Below are 15,967 nucleotides of genomic sequence, written 5' to 3' on the forward strand. Positions count from 1 at the left end.
GTTGTCTCAACCCCGAGCTCTTCAGGTGGGGTTGATAGGGGTCTCCTCCTTTGGTCTCCTTATACGGACAAAAGCCTGTCAGCAAGGCAGCAGACGCAAAGAAGCTGGCTCTCTCCTGTGACTGCTTCCAGCTGGCATCTGCTCCTGGAAGCAGTGGCTGATTAGGAGTCTCCCCGACTGATCAGTGTTTGTGGCTGCTGGCAACAGCTGGCTGCATGTTTCCCATCCCTACCTCCCTCTTATTGGTGCTTCCAAGGTTGCCAGACCACAGGCTCTTGTCAGTAAGAGCACATGTTTTAATGGTTGCAGTAGCGCTGTGGGAGCCCTACCCATGCAGCCAGAACTCCAGGAAGAAGGCACGTGCATATCCAGTCAAACTGGAGCTCTTCTGGCCATGTGGCCATGACAGAGCTCCTTTTTTCTGGTGACAGAACCATCCCTTCCCCAGTCCTGTCAATCCAATGGGACAAGGGTAAGGGGCAATTGAGCCACCAGCAGAGCTTGAGTTCTGCTGGGCCCGTGGCCCATGACAGAGTAATTTGTGAATTGGGTGGTCAGCTGAAGCAGGCAGGGAGCAGCTGCACAGCCAGGAGATCTCCTGTTTTGCCAACTGCAGTGGCTGTGGTGTAAGTAGGGTCCCATTAGGACTCCCTGAAAGCTTGCCTACTGGGCAGGCTATTAAGGAGCTAGCTGTTCTCTCCCTTTCTTTTATCCCTCCCCATGGGAGTGGGGGAAGAGAGAGTGGAGGACTGTGGGATGCTGGGATTTTTAGAGCCCTCCATAGTGCTACGTGTAACTCTACAGGTGTTACGTGTAGTGCTATGAAACCTAAAAAGTCCTTTTTGAAAATACTGGATTTTTGTAGTGCTACAAATAGCTTGAATGCTTACTTTTTGTAGCACTATATGTTGATTTAGAGCTACAAATATAATGCCTGTTCATGACCTTAAATTTGCCTTAAACATGCATTCTCAGAAATGGCTCCAAGTACCTGCTGAGGCATCCATTTATTCTCTAGGACTCTCTTCTGAAATCACTTTCCCATAATACCTCTCACAACAAATCCACCTGCTACAGAAAGGTGGAGAGGGTACACCCATTATTGCTGATAAATTAGTTTTCAGCTCCATCTTTGTACTAAGATCAGTGTCCCCTTGCACTTATGTTGCTGTAGCTCATTTGGACAAAATCTTAACCTCTGTCTCTAAAGCGTCATTATTTCAGTCCACGTCAGTGTAATTGCTGCACCTGGTATTAAATATCTGTTGGGTAAAATGCCTAAAATTCTTTGGAGCCAGGGATAGAAGCTGGTGTACACTTCTTCCAGGATCACTGCCTAGCTCCTGTGATCACAGAGTTAGACTACCTCTTTCTTTTCCTCCTTCTGACCTTATGGCTTTTTTTCCCTCTTTTCTGAATGGTAGTCCAATCAAATGAAGTAGATAATGCTCATAGGCAGTCCTGTCCTGCTGCTTGGTAGTGAAGGCACTCTTTTAGTATGAATGAGATGTGAATTCAAACCCTTGTAAGCAGAGGGCAGAATCCAGATCTCCTGTACAAGGCAGGAGGTGTGATTGTGGGATCACACATTGGATCCAATTGCACCTTGCTGCCGGTGTAGGGGGAGCTTGATCTTGGGCTCCCCTGCACTGGCAAGAAGCAGGCTCCCACAGCTAGGGGTCCCCTTTGCTGAGGGGGCTCCAAGCCATGAGGGCCCTGCGCAGCTGGGACTGAGAGTCCCACAACTGACAGAGCTCCTGGTCCCTGGTACACCTAATGTGTGAGGCACAGCCAGGACTGAGAGCCCATCAATTGTGAAACTCTCAGTCCCAACTATGTGCTAGGCACAGCCAGGACTAAGAACCCTTCTGGTGTTGGTACTCATCAGTCCCATCTGCACATGTGGTGCAAACAGGACCAAGAGTCCCATGTGGGTTGAGGGTTTCATGCACCCCCAAACTTTGGGGATCACAGTAGCCACTATTCCCAGGGCTTGTGGGTTTTATGCTGGCACAGTAGCTGGGAGCCCTGTGAGTTGATGGGGGCTCTAAGCTTCTGGGGAGACCCTGCTATATGTGCAAATTAAAGCTCCATAGCAACCAGCTATAAAATTAGAACACATTTTTTAGGTTTAACTTTATAGCTGGTAAGAGCTTTCTATCATGTAATATCTACTTTGCACATCTAGCTGGTCTTAAGGTAATTGTACAATTAAGCAGTTAATCGTATGATTCCTGTAACATGTAGAAGGGGCCTCAGAGGGGGAGATGATAATAGATGCAGTCATTACTGTGGGCATCTGTCCTTCTTTCTCTGTTCTTATTATAAGTTCTGCTGAAACATCTAGGTATTATTCGATTAGGAGGAAGTAGAATTCTTATCATAACGACATTGTAGTCCAGGCTAAAATCCCCTGTTGAATGAATGGAAAGCTATGTGCTACATGGGCAACAGAGAACCTGTTTTTAAAGGTTTCCAATTTTTGTTTGTTGAAATGTATGAAAGAGCTGTACATTAGTCCGGTCACACTGGTTACTGCATGTAAAAAAGAAAAACTAAGACACTTTTTAGGGATGCAGTAGAATTTAGCCCTAAAGTATGTCTAAACTGCACAATAATGCAGGGTATAGAGATACTGAAATTGGTTCTAAACAATCTGAGAAACAGATAAAACAATCTGTTCCAAGCTGCAGACCACTGTGACCAAACAGTTCCTAGTACCCCTGGTAGTTTGTTTAGAGTAAGCTTAGATATCTGTATACTATGCTGCAGTGGGTGCATCTACACATGCACAGTTACTGTGCAGTAACTGAGGTTACTGAAAATTACTGCACAGTACAGGTGCGTGTCTACACGTGTGCACTTATACTGCCAGTAACTATGGTGACTTATTCTGAGTTGGGCATCAATTTGCTACCTACATAATGCAGGTAGCAAATTTATGCCTACTTAGTTACTGCGCAGTAAGGGACATGTAGACGCCATACTGCACAGCGACACTGTTTGTGTGCTTGGACTTGGGAGTAACTTTACTCCTAAGTCATAGAATACACAGTGTTACTGCGCAGTAATGCCTACAATGTAGACGCTGGTCGAAAAGCTGCTTACTGTGCAGTAAGTTACTCTGCAGTAAATTCATGTGTAGACACACCCAGTATGTAGTTTAGATATACCCAAAGCTTATTTGTGCAGCAGAAGGTACAGAAATAATGAGGTTGGGAGAGGCATTAGTAAGTGTTTACTTGTTGTTTGCATAGGAGTAACATTGTTACATGTTTATGATTTCCTTCCATTCTGTGAGTGGGGCTGCAGTAACTTCTGTCATATAACTCAAGCACAGAAAAGATCCATAGCCTCACCCCTGGGATTCTGAAAGCCACATTCTTTGTTGGTTGGACTGGGTCCTGCCAAAACAAACTAAATATGGAACAGTCCCTGCTGATTTGAACATATATCAGCTGCTTTATTTTTTTAAAGGTAAAAATTCCAAAGATCTAAGTATAGCTGTTCAAGTGATGAGAAGAATTCATGAATTGCTTGAAAAATATGAGGAACTATTACAGAAATCACATCAACAAATGTTGGCCAAGTGTCTGAACTACCTTGGATTTGAAAATTTGGCGTGCTCTTTATCCAGCCAGGTAATTTTAAAGAATGCAATTAATTTGCCCCAGCTGAATAAATAATTACATGTTAACCCCCTGTTATGAAGGCATGAATAACATTTATAAATGCTTTTTCTTGAGATTATTTATTTGATATCATGCTACAAATTTTGGAACTATCTTTTCTTGTTCCACAGTGCTACATAGGCAACATGTCACAATGAGGTAAATAACAGTGCAAAGCAGCACATTGGGAAGTTGATTTACAAAAGACCACATTCGGGCCCAGTGGGTGTAAATCAGGGGCAGGCAATTATTTCAGGTGGTGGGTAGCTTAACGAGTTTGGTGGGCTGTTAAGGGCTGTGCGAGTGTGGGGGCTGTGTGTGCACAGCAAGGAGCCCCTGTGATAGAGACTGTCTGGTGGGGGCTGTGCCCTTCACCATGATGTGCAGTGCTGGAAGGAGCTGCGCCCCACTGGGCACCAGCATCTGAGCTAGGCAAGAATGCCCCAAGCTGCCCTGCCTGCTGCTGCTGCTGTCATTGCCACCGCCTGCTGGGGCTGTGTGCCATCAGGGGCATGTGTATGTGTGGGGGTGGTCCCCACACTCCCATACCCTCTTTCACACTCACATGCTGCTCACCTGAGCAGAGGCAGGGGAAGCTGAGCAGGTTCCTGGGGGTTGCAGCAGCGGCAGCAGCAGCCCTGCCTGGAAGCTGTCTGCTGGATGGGCCAGGCCCTTCCGCCCATGAGGGTGGGAGGGAGGCACAATAGTGTGTGTTTGGGGGTGTGTGTATATGTGGGCAGAAGCACTGGGCAGGGTACAATTCGTTGCTGGGCACCGTGGGCTGAATGAAAGTGCCCGGCAGGCCAGATGCAGCCTGTGGCTGTATTTTGCCAGCCCCTGGTATAAGTGATCAGAAAATGGGGGAAAGTGTCAAAGCTATCTAAGTTGTATCACTTGGATTTCATTAGTTGTGCCCAAGGAGTATCACACCATTTATATTACAAGGAAGCAAAAAGTAGCAGTATCTGTAGAAGGAGCTGTGATAATAAAGGTTGTGCCAATTGATTTTGCCTTAAAATACAATCAGTCGTAGGTGCAAAAAAGCACCTAACATGACTTTTCACTTATTAGAGGAACCTTTTCTCCGTGTAGTAATCGTTGGTTTAATGGGTCTCCCATTCGACCATTGGTTGCCTACTCAGTTCAGCACTTCTCACTAAAAATGGCCATGCAATAGGGGAGATTCAGGCCCTTATAGGCCGTTCTTTACTGCAGGGGTTGGCAACCTTTTGCTAACCACAGACCACTCCTTGCAACCTGGCCCATTCCCTGCTGTGCCCCAGTTGCTCTATGAAGAGGGTCTGATCTTTCCTCCTCCCTCCTGCTGCCCAGCCACAACGCACCCTCCTCTGGAAGACACAGTGAGACAGAAATTAGAGTGGCTAATTCCATAAGAAGAAGCTGCAGTATGTGGGAAGAAAGCAACTGGAGCTGGAGCCAGGTGTGCATGAACCCCTTGGCAGGAACCATCAGTAAAGGGAATAGCCAGCTATTAGTAAAATGCAGAACCTACAATTCTGGCTGGATCCAATGGCTAGGCTGCAATAAGGGATCAGTATGCCATTAGTAAATTACAGATCAGATTGGAGCCCAGCCCCAGTTCACAGGCCATAGGGTGTAACATGATGGGGTTCGAGTTGGTTAATGTGATTACAGAGCCATTGGTCATCATCTTTGAAACTCATTTGAAACTCATGGTGATTGGGAGGTCCCAGATGATTGGAGAAGGGCAAACACAGTGCCCATATTTAAGGGAAAAAGGAGCATCCAGAGAACAACAGACCAGTCAGCTTTACCTCAGTCCCTGGAAAAATCCTGGAGCATATCCTCAAGGATGCCATTTCTAAGCACTTAGAGGAGAATAAGGTGATTAGGAACAGTCAACATGGATTCACCAGGGGCAAGTCATGCCTTACTAGCCTGATTGCCTTCTATGATGAGATGGCTGGCTCTGTGAATAAGAGGAGACCAGTGGATATAGTGTACCTTGATTTTAGCAAGGCTTTTGATACTCTCTCCCATAGCATTCTTGCAGGCAAGCTAAGGAAGTATGGGCTGGATGAATGGATTGTAAGGTGGATAGAAAACTGGCTGGAGCTTTGGGTTCAGAGGGTAGTAATCAATGTCTTGATGTTTAGTTGGCAGCAGGTATGAAGTAAGTGCCCCAGGGGTCGGTCCTGGGGCAAATTTTGTTCAGTATCTTCATCAACAGGAGCTGGGGCACATGACTTATGAGGAGAGGCTGAGGGAACTGGGCTTATTTAGTCTGGAAAAGAGAAGACCAAGAGGGGATTTAATAGCAGCCTTCAACTACCGGTAGTGGGATTCAAAAGAGGATGGAGCTAGACTGTCCTTAGTGGTGGCAGATGACAGAACAAGGAGCAACGGTCTCAATTTGCAGCAAGGGAGGTTTAGGTTAGTGTTACAGAGCACAAGTTGTGCTCTGTTACTCAAAGGGGTGTGGGCAAGAAGTAGAGCAGCCTGCAGGTGGCTGCATTCCCAATCAGGCACATGAGCAGCAGGAAACTGCCTGATTGGGAACAGGGCACAGCTGTTTCTGATAAGAACGGGCCCTGATCAGCGGAGCCAGCAGTTTGCTGTAAGCAGCTGGGAGAAGAACATCACCCAGCTGGAGCTACTGCTCATGTAACATCTTGGAGGTACAGGGCAAGAACTATGGGGATGGCAGGAAGTTCCTGGTCCTGGGGCATGACCTAAAACTATACACTGCTGGGGCTGGATGGTATGGTGGGGCTGTTGGTGGTAGAGCAGTTCTCAGGAAATGCCACACCCATGCCTCCCCAGTGAAGGGTCCTAGAAAAGCCTCAGCCCCCACTGCCTTGCGGGTTACCCTGAGTAGGGCAAAGGCTGAGGGAGCACCCTGAAGTAAAATCACTGGGCCCAGACATTTGGCATGAGGTCTGAGGTGGGGTCTGGGCTGAAGAAGGTCTGGCAGAGCCCAGGTCCACGGCGAGGCCTGAGGCTCAAAAAGTGGGGTGAGATATCGAAAAGCCCCATTGTGGAGGCATGTGAGATGAGCTTGGGAAGCCCAGTGTAGGGCATGTGGGATGAGGCCCAGTGTGGGGTTAGAGGGGACCAGAACCAGGCAGGGAACTGGAGGTAAAGGGAGGGGCTGGGAGCCCTGAGCAGGTGTGACTGGGAGCCTAGTGTGAGGGAACAGGGATTGCGAGCCCAGCGTGAGGTCACGGGAGTGAGTCCCGATGTGAGGCACTGGAGTGATACGGATGCCAGCTGCAAGTCATGGGACACAGTATGAGGGGAGGTTCGGAGCTGTGTATAGGCCCTTAGCATCAGGCAGTTAAATGGACAGCCTCCTGCCTGGTTAACAGTTTTACATTGGTCATCAAAGGTGTGGCAGGTGAGACAGAAGGGCAGTTAGTCCTGAGACAAGTGGGCGGGCCAAGGATTAGACTGGCCCTGGGATGCCCACTTGTTATAGTTAGATATTAGGAAGAATTTGCTTACTAGGAGGGTAGTAAAACACTTGTGGAATTGTGAGAGATTGTGGAGTTTTCATCCTTGGAGATTGTTAAAACCTGGCTAGACAAAGCTTTGGCTGGGATGATCTAGTTGGGGATGGTTCTGCTTTGAGCAGGGGTTGAACTAGATGAGCTCCTGAGGTCCCTTCCAACTCTAATTTTCTATGATTCTGTGTTTGAGCATTATCTTTTCTTGGTACAAAACCGTATCAGTTAAAGCTTCATTGAAAGTGTTGCATTTGCAAATAAAAGTAAGGACAACTGATAATCTTGAAGACTGGTCCTGTAGAATCTGTATAACTTGAGACTCTGCAGTGAGTTTTCAAACTGCGTATAAGCCTGCCTTATGTTAGCAAAAAAGCTTTCTCTGGCAGATGAAATATCAATCAGCTTGAGCTTGGGAGGCTTCCCTTCTTTCTTTGAATGATGTTACATTGAATAAGATATGCAGCACAGCAATATGGTGTCAAGTCCATACTTTTGCTGACTGTGCCCTGATGTAGATCTCTAGACATGCTAAAATGTAGTTGGGTTTTTCTTTAATCAGGATTCAAATAGGACTCATCCACTCACTTTCAAGCATGTAAAACTGCTTATTAGTTACTAAGGGGATATATGTAAGTCTGAAATCTTACTAGTCAGTAGGGAAAAATACTTTTTACTAATCACTAAGGAGAAATCTCTCAGAGGAGAAAGAAATGTTACCTACTTTAAAGCAGGTGTGTCAAACTCATCTGGCCCTGTGGGCTGGATGAATGGCACAAAGCTGGTCCATAGGCTAGATGAATAGTATGGTTGGCCCTGTGGGCTGGATTGGGCCCATGGACCCCTGCCTGGACCACATGCTGAATCCAGTGCACATGGTGTTCACTCTGACCAGTCCAGAACTGTGCCACACATGGCATCCCAGAGTAGCTGGGAGCACAGGGGCACTATGTCCAGCATGGGTCTTGGACTGGTTGGAGCTGGTGCCACATACAGTATACATCATGGACCAATTGTGGCAGGCACTGCATGCTCCACATGTCCCAGGCCAGCTGGAGCAGGCACCATGTATGGCACATGTCCTGGACCTTGTGCGCTTTGCTTGGCACCAGGGGCACCACCAGGGCCAGTGGTCCATGGACCAGATCTTTGATGCCCCTGCTTTACAGTTACTGTTTCATCAAGGAATGATGTCCATATGATTCCACAGCCCACCCCAAGTCTCTGCTAATTTAGAGTCCTCTAATTGGGAGTTTTTTTGGTGAAGGAACTGAAAGGCAGGTGAATCTGCCCCACTTCCAATTATGGTGGTTGTGAAGGCTGTCAGGACACAGGATTGGCATCTGCTAATATTGCTATTCAGAAGAATCCATTCTTATGGGCAATTTGAAGGCAATTGATATGCATCTTAGGAAAAAACCCTGAAACATAGTTATTGTTGGCTAATAACAATTTTTTTTTTTTTATTATTTAGATGAAGCTGCCATACCAGAATTAACAGACTTAGCAATGAAATTTGTAATCAGTTTACCCTGGAATACCCAGACTTCGCCTATAAAAGCATGCACCATGTACATTCAGAACTTGAGGGCACATTGTGCACTCCCCATGTAGTATTCCCATGGACATCTGTGAGTTCATTCCTTGGTCAAGACTATGCTGTATAGGCTTGTGAATACAAGTGCTCAAAGTCATCTGAGTTCTTTTATGCAGTAGATTCACTTGGGAAGCTTGCACCATGTTCCACAGTTGAAAAAGTCTCATCCTTGTTTGCAGCAAATCTGTCTCCAGTTTTGAAACTGACTTGAATTTTAATTTGACCTTTTAGATCACAGAAAGAAATAATGAGAAAATAGTCAAATATGCTACTGAAATAGGAGCAGCTCGTTTTCAGCTACAATATATGGGTTCTTACTTGTTCAGAGATGAGAGGAGTGATCCAGATCCCAGAGTACGCCATTTTATACCAGACACGTGGCAGGTAATGACACATTGGCAGTTTTTATATACTGCTGCTACAAATTACTTGTCAAGATTTTCTTTCAAATTTTGCATGGAATAAGATTCAAGAATAACAAAATGCATATTTCATTCTCTTTCACTGTTGTAGGTCGTATCCTTTCCAATTTTTATTCTTCTTTTCTTTTATTCATTATATCTACTCCAGGTCCCACTCTTGCTTGAGAAAAGCAAGCACATACCCTCTCCTTCTGAAGGCACAGTAGCAACGTTCTGTTGTAGGAGATGAAACTTTATATGGAAATAGGTAGTCATACCAGCAGAGATTTATGTGAGATTAGGGCCTTAAAGGACTCTGCTCAGGGAATTAACCTGTTATTCTATTTGTCAAGTAGCAAGCACAATTATGGCATTCTCTACAGATAATTATAATAGTAATAATAATTTGATGCACTTGTGCATAATCTGAATATTATTTTAAAGTTACTCATTAAATTAATAGGAATATGCTAATAAAGTGCTAACCGTTTTTGCTATGTGAGGGTAGAGAGTAACAGTTCAATTACATTCAGTGTAAATGCTTTACATCATTGTAATATCAATAGCAAAATTGAAAAAGCCCCTATGCGTGCTATTTCATCGATTTGTCCAGGACAAAATCTTATTATCCTTGTGCCCCTAAAACTTCCACTGGACCAAGGAGGAAGATTTAATGCCCAATCTAAAGATTTTCATTAGAAAAATCCCTAGCCTGGAGAAGTATCTGCTTGATTGTTTACTGTTCCCCATTCCCGTGTTTAGGAAAAAACTAATCCAAGCTGCTGTATCTGCTGAAAAATGTCTGTTCACCTAGCCAATGCAGTAAACCTAATGCTCACTCTATAATAATTAGACAGGGTAAACAGGCCGAATCCAAAATAGCTTGCTTATTTCACATAATTGCATCTGTAAAAAATGTAACTTCCTTGAATAGCAACTTAGATTTGATAGATATGCAGGGGGAGCAGGAAGATGCTATTGCTATCTCTATCCTTTCTTCCATCCAGTTCCTAAAGATGTGTGGTAGGGGAAAAGGAGAAGAATAATGAAATTCTGGCAACTGGCAGATATGAAAGGGGAGAGGAAAATTAATGCTGGTGACTGAAAATAGGAGAGAGGTCTGGAGCTGAGCAATGCTATTGTAATCATTGTAACACAAGAATAAATGACTGCATCACAGAAAATGGGAAATTCTTTAGTTCTAAATGATACACAGTTGGGTTGACTGGTTTCATACTCATGTAGTTTCAAGGCCGAGACAATTTATAATTAAAAATGAACGTATGATGTCAAAACTACCACACTAGTTAAGAGAGAAGAATGTTATATTTGAACTTTAACAAGCAGACATAACATTATTTGTATAGCTTAAAATCCACGTGTAAAATATGAGGTGTTTTGACCTAAACTTTCTTTATGTTTAGTGAGAGCTTCTTGATATTGTGGACAATAATGAGTGCAGTGATAGTTGCTCCTACTTCATCTGGGAAAACCTATGCATCATATTATTGCATGGAGAAAGTTCTGAAACAAAGCAATGAAGGAGTAGTTGTATGTGTTTCTCCCACAAAGGTATGGCTACATATGACATGCATTTTACACTTACTTACCACACTGTTTTCTAATGTAATGATCTCTGCTTAGTTACTAAGTAGTCCATTGCTATGGTGCACAAACTAATAAGATTCCCACTGATCTGTACAAAAAACACTTTGACTAATTTGTCATCTATTAATTGGTAATTTCCAAATACACACACAGACTAGATCACAGTGGAATTTGCTCCCGATACCTGGTTAGCTTAAGAGGTGTCCATCATAGCATCTCTTAAACTAGCTGATGCTAAAATAAACCCATAGGATCTTCTTCAGTTTTTTGCTTGGCTCAACAAAACTTATATGATCAACCATGCTGTTTGGCAGAATTATCTTCTATTTTGGGAACAGGTGCATGTAAACATGCAAAACAAAAACCTTTGACTGATTATTTTACTCCAGCACAACCGTGTTGTTCTTACAAAGCAAGCACTCTAAACTTTGTGTGTAATCTTGTAGTTTGTCATATTGTGAGTACGACATACATTCAAATTTCTCCTTTGTGCTCTGTCTCTTCCCATCCTGCAACTGTCTCTGGAGGGGAGTGGGTGAAGATTGGAGGTCTGCAGTGGGGGAGCCCTGGGGTAGGAGCAGAGCAGTAAGCCCTGCTTGATGGGCTTGATAAAGTCTTTTTGCAGGTTGCATCTGGCGCACAGACTGGAGGTTGCTGACTGCTGGTTTAGAAATGATCCCATTTGATATACAAAATGTTGTTTGTTTTAATATTTATTCACCAAATGGACAGTAATAAATGTCCAGCATGTCAAAGATGAAAGTAGTGTATTGGATAAATGGGCAGAGTATCAGAAACATAGGACCATAGGAAGTACCAGACTACATCAACTTTTGGTCCATCTGCACAAATACCTAGTGTCCAGCAGTGGCACCAGATATTTGAGAAAGATGCCAGAATCTCCATACTAGATAGATCTGGGGAAAAGTGTTTTTATAAAAGTTTAATCTAATAGGCAGCTATTAGCTTATGAGTTTTTATATTGCTTCCAAAACTCAGTATTAGTATTCATTACTATAATTCTGGATATTAAAACACAGAAGTATAGGAATACATATATGATGTGTATGTAGTTATGTATGTAAAACAAAGATAGTTTTTCCTACTTTAGTTATAGTCACATTTTATCAGGTTAGGGATCTAAATGACACATTCTTTATTTGCCAATGAAAATATGTTCATAAACTAGGAATGATTCTACACAAATATTTTGCCTGTATTTGGGCTTCTGATTGATATAAAATGATAACACATAATATAAAATGTGATTTATGTTCTTAAGTATTCCAAGAAAAAAAGATAACATCCAGAATTAATATTATAAACACTAGTTCGTAAAATATCAAGTTTCTTCAAAATGAATGGAATTAAAAATACCATATAATTTTGGTGTTATAACACTGGTTTGTAATTTAAATTAGTATTGGTATCAAAAGACATGAAGCCTATGCTTATCTCCAGGTACTGTATAAATTTAGAAATGCCTTTCCTGCTTGCTTTATTAATGTACTGATTTAATTAATAATGACTAGGCCCTTATAAACCAAGTAGTGGCAACTATATACAATCGATTCACCAAGACACTGCCTGATGGATTAACACTATGTGGAGTTTTCACAAGGGATTATCACCATGATGTCATGAGCTGTCAGGTAGGTTGTTTGAGATGTATTGCTGTGTGTCAATAGCAAGTTTTGTATTTGGGGCTTCCCATGGTGGCAACTAGTGCCTCCAGGCTCTGGCTTCAGTGCTGGAAACTCCAGCAGCACTGTGAGTGGAAGCCCTGTCACTGTGACCAGAGACCAGGGTTTTTGTTGGGATGCTGGCTGCTGCAGTGGGAAATGCTGCTGTACAGCAAGAACTGGGGCAAAAGTCTGCAGGCTGGATGATCCAAGTTATGGGCCAGGTACTTGACACCTCTACCTCAGAGAGTGTAGTTCTGACTATGTGTGGCATGGCTATATAAGGTTCAAAAGAATTCTGAATAGACTTGCCTACCAGAAATAATTTAATCTGCACAATTTATGGTGGTTATGATGGACACCTGTAATAGTTGAAAAGAAATCCATCAACAGCCTTTGAGCACCCAATGGTGCAAGGGCAGTGAAGTAAAAGGGACTCTCAGCTCCTTTCCTCCTACTCATCCTCAGCAATGAAACCTAACTCTAATACTGATTCTAACTTCCTCAAATTCCTTTGTCTCTTGTGCTGAGCTCAAAGCAGAGGTGTCTCAAGAAGGTAAAAAGAGTTAGAAGAGCACTGTGCAACTGAAACACTCCATTCCCTGCCCCTCACCAGCAGACATGTAATATCTAGACTCAAGAGTACAAATTGCAGGATGTTGGTATATATCCTGGCAAGAAACTAAAAAGGACTTGAGTGAGTCCCTCTGTTGCTTTAACTACCTTAAACTAAAAGCCAAGATTCAGCCTAGATAAATAAATAGCTCTCCACCCCAAGCAGGGTGCTTACCATGAAATAAGTCCTAGGGACTATAAAATCTAGTAGAGACTTCGCTATTGATATTATATAGAAGGAGTTTTATACCCTCAATGAGGATGGAGTATAAAACTATCAGATAAATAAGGCTAAGTTTTTTCTAAAATATTGTAGTTGTAATATAGTATTGCCATGACTGTTACAGTTTTAGAAACTCTGGTAGCTATTCAATGAACTAAAACTAATATTTGTAAAGCTCTTAGCATCAGGAAGCTGCTTGGAGAGGAGTCTTCCTTGAGCAAAATTTGGTCAGCACCCTGAGGCATACAACAGGGTGGTGGGGAGAAGATCTGGTGCTCTGGGATCATCCTAGGTGAGACCAGGTTTTGTTGCAAAGCTTAAAAGTAAGAGGTCACAAAACTTTATTTTCAGGTACTAGTGACAGCGCCTCAATGTTTGGAAATCTTGTTGCCGTCTCCGCATTGCCAGAAATGGGTGAAAAGGATACGATATATTATATTTGATGAGGTAGGTATCTTTTAACAATAAGCAAGCAAGCAAATGAGTCACAGATTGGCACTTGCTGGTGCCAATGTGTATTTTGAAAAGTTCAAATCTCAAAGCATATAGTTGTTGTTAATTGTCTGAGCAAAACATTTCCACTTTTGTCTTGAACTCCCATAGTCCTTATATATCCTGGCAAGGAAACACAAGTGTCTGCAGTGGCACTCTATTACAGACACTTATTTGCAGTTGGAGCAAAGCTGGAAGTGGAGTAAAGTTAATAGAATTTAACTCTGCATTTCCCCCTCTAGTAATCTCTTAAAAAGTGTATTGTCTTTAGTCTCCAGTGAAATAAGTGGATTATGAAGACATTTTAGGGTTTTAATTACAAACATAGATTCATAAATGTTTGGGTCAGAAGGGACCTTAGAAGATCATTGAGTCCAACCCTCTGCCTTGGGCAGGAAAGAGCGCTGGGGTCAGACGACCCCAGCCAGGTGCATGTCTAGCCTCCTCTTAAAGACCCCCAAGGTAGGGGAGAGCGCCACTTCCCTTGGAAACCCATTCCAGATTCTGGCAACCCTTACCATAAAGAAGTTCTTTCTGATGTCTAATCTAAATCTGTTCTCTGTCAGTTTGTGGCCATTGTTCCTAGTTACTCCAAGGAGTGTCCTGGTAAACAGAGTATCTCCTATTCCTTGCCAGCCCCCCCCGATGAATTTGTAGGCAGCCACAAGATCACCTCTCAGCCTTCTGCAGAGGCTGAAGAGATCCAGGGCCCTCAATCTCTCGTCGTAGGGCTTTGCTTGCAGGCCCCTAACCATATCAGTAGCCCACCTCTGAACCCTTTTGAGGTCGTCCTTCTTGAAGTGCAGTGCCCAAAACTGGATGCAATACTCCAACTGTGGCCTGACCAGTGCCACATAGAGGGGCAGTATCACCTCCCTGGACCTGTTTGTCATGCACCTCCTAATGTATGATAGTGTGGTTAGCTTTACTGATCGCTTCATCACATTGATGATTTATGTTCATCTTGGTGTCAACAATGACTCCGAGATCTCTTTCTGCTGCTGTGCCACTGAGAAGGTCCTCCCCCAGCCTGTAAGCGTGCTGGTGATTCCTGCTCACTAGTTGCAGGAACTTGCACGTGTCCTTGTTGAGCTGCATCCTACTGTGTTCTGTTCACTTTTCCAACCTGTTCAGATCTGCCTGGATTCATTCCCAACTCTTTAGTGACTTAACTTTACCCCATCATTTGGTATCATCTGTGAATTTGGACAGAGTGCTTTCTATACCCTCATCCAAGTTGCTGATGAAGACACTGAACAGCACAGATCCAAGGACCAAGCCTTGTGGGACTCCACTGCCCACATTTTTCTAGGTCAATACCAACCCATCCACCACCACTCTCTGGGTACTACGCTTAAGCCAATTTGCCACCCACCTGGCCGTGTAATCATCTGTGTCACAGCCGCTCAGTCCATCTGTGAGAATAGGATGAGATACCATATCAAAGGCTTTCTTAAAATCCAAGCAGATGACATCTACCTGGATTCCTGCATTTCAGAATATATAAATTTACCAAAATTTGTAAAAAAAAAAAAAAAAAAAAAAAAAAAATATGCAACATTAACTCCCAAAGTTGACATCTAAAATAAAATTTAGTGTTAGACTCTGTCGGTTCACTTCTAGGTGTGTTTTAAGTGCCCAAAATGTTATAACAACATACCTGCTACCATATTATTTCACATACCACATGCCCCAAAATAGGGGACACATCTTATTTTGGGAAGGCAGATGAAGGAAAAAAATGATTTTTCTAGAGTAATGGCTCAGTCCTGACTATATAGTGTACTCTGCAGCATCAGCAAAAGCTAGTTTTAGCCATTTTGCATCCCTTGCTGAACTGAAAGCAGCTTTTGGCTCAGCGCTTCACTGCCAATCTAGCAGCAGTGTTGCTGTGACCCTGGACCATGAAATCCACTCTTCATTCTTATGGCTGGCAGTGAGAGAGTCAGGGCTGTCACTCATGCTTCCTTTCCAGCACAGAAAAATGCCAAGTTAGCCTAAAAGCACCCTCAATTCTCGCCCGCCACATCTTTGATGTTAAATATATAATAGGAAGGCTGCCTTTCCGTCCTCTTGGACACGGTTTCCTGTTGTACACTGGCCCCGTTCTGTAATGGGTGTTTCTGTGCACCCCAGCCTTATGGGCTGTGCATGGCTCCAACCACCCCTTTACCACACCCCAAGCCTCACTGA

General features: G+C 43.5%; 1 protein-coding gene across 1 annotated transcript in view; it reads left to right on the plus strand.

Annotated features, from left to right (window-relative positions):
- Window positions 1-15,967, plus strand: part of LOC102388609 (probable ATP-dependent RNA helicase DDX60) — a 64,102-nt gene that overhangs the window by 37,487 nt on the left and 10,648 nt on the right. Inside the window, 7 exon segments of the mRNA XM_025207111.1 lie at window positions 1,088-1,090; window positions 3,478-3,641; window positions 8,985-9,137; window positions 10,579-10,610; window positions 10,612-10,726; window positions 12,295-12,414; window positions 13,634-13,729. Coding sequence (XP_025062896.1) covers window positions 1,088-1,090; window positions 3,478-3,641; window positions 8,985-9,137; window positions 10,579-10,610; window positions 10,612-10,726; window positions 12,295-12,414; window positions 13,634-13,729 — 683 coding nt within the window.

Source organism: Alligator sinensis, unplaced genomic scaffold (genome assembly GCF_000455745.1).
Source record: "Alligator sinensis unplaced genomic scaffold, ASM45574v1 scaffold512_2, whole genome shotgun sequence".
Classification (NCBI taxonomy): Eukaryota; Metazoa; Chordata; order Crocodylia; family Alligatoridae; genus Alligator; species Alligator sinensis.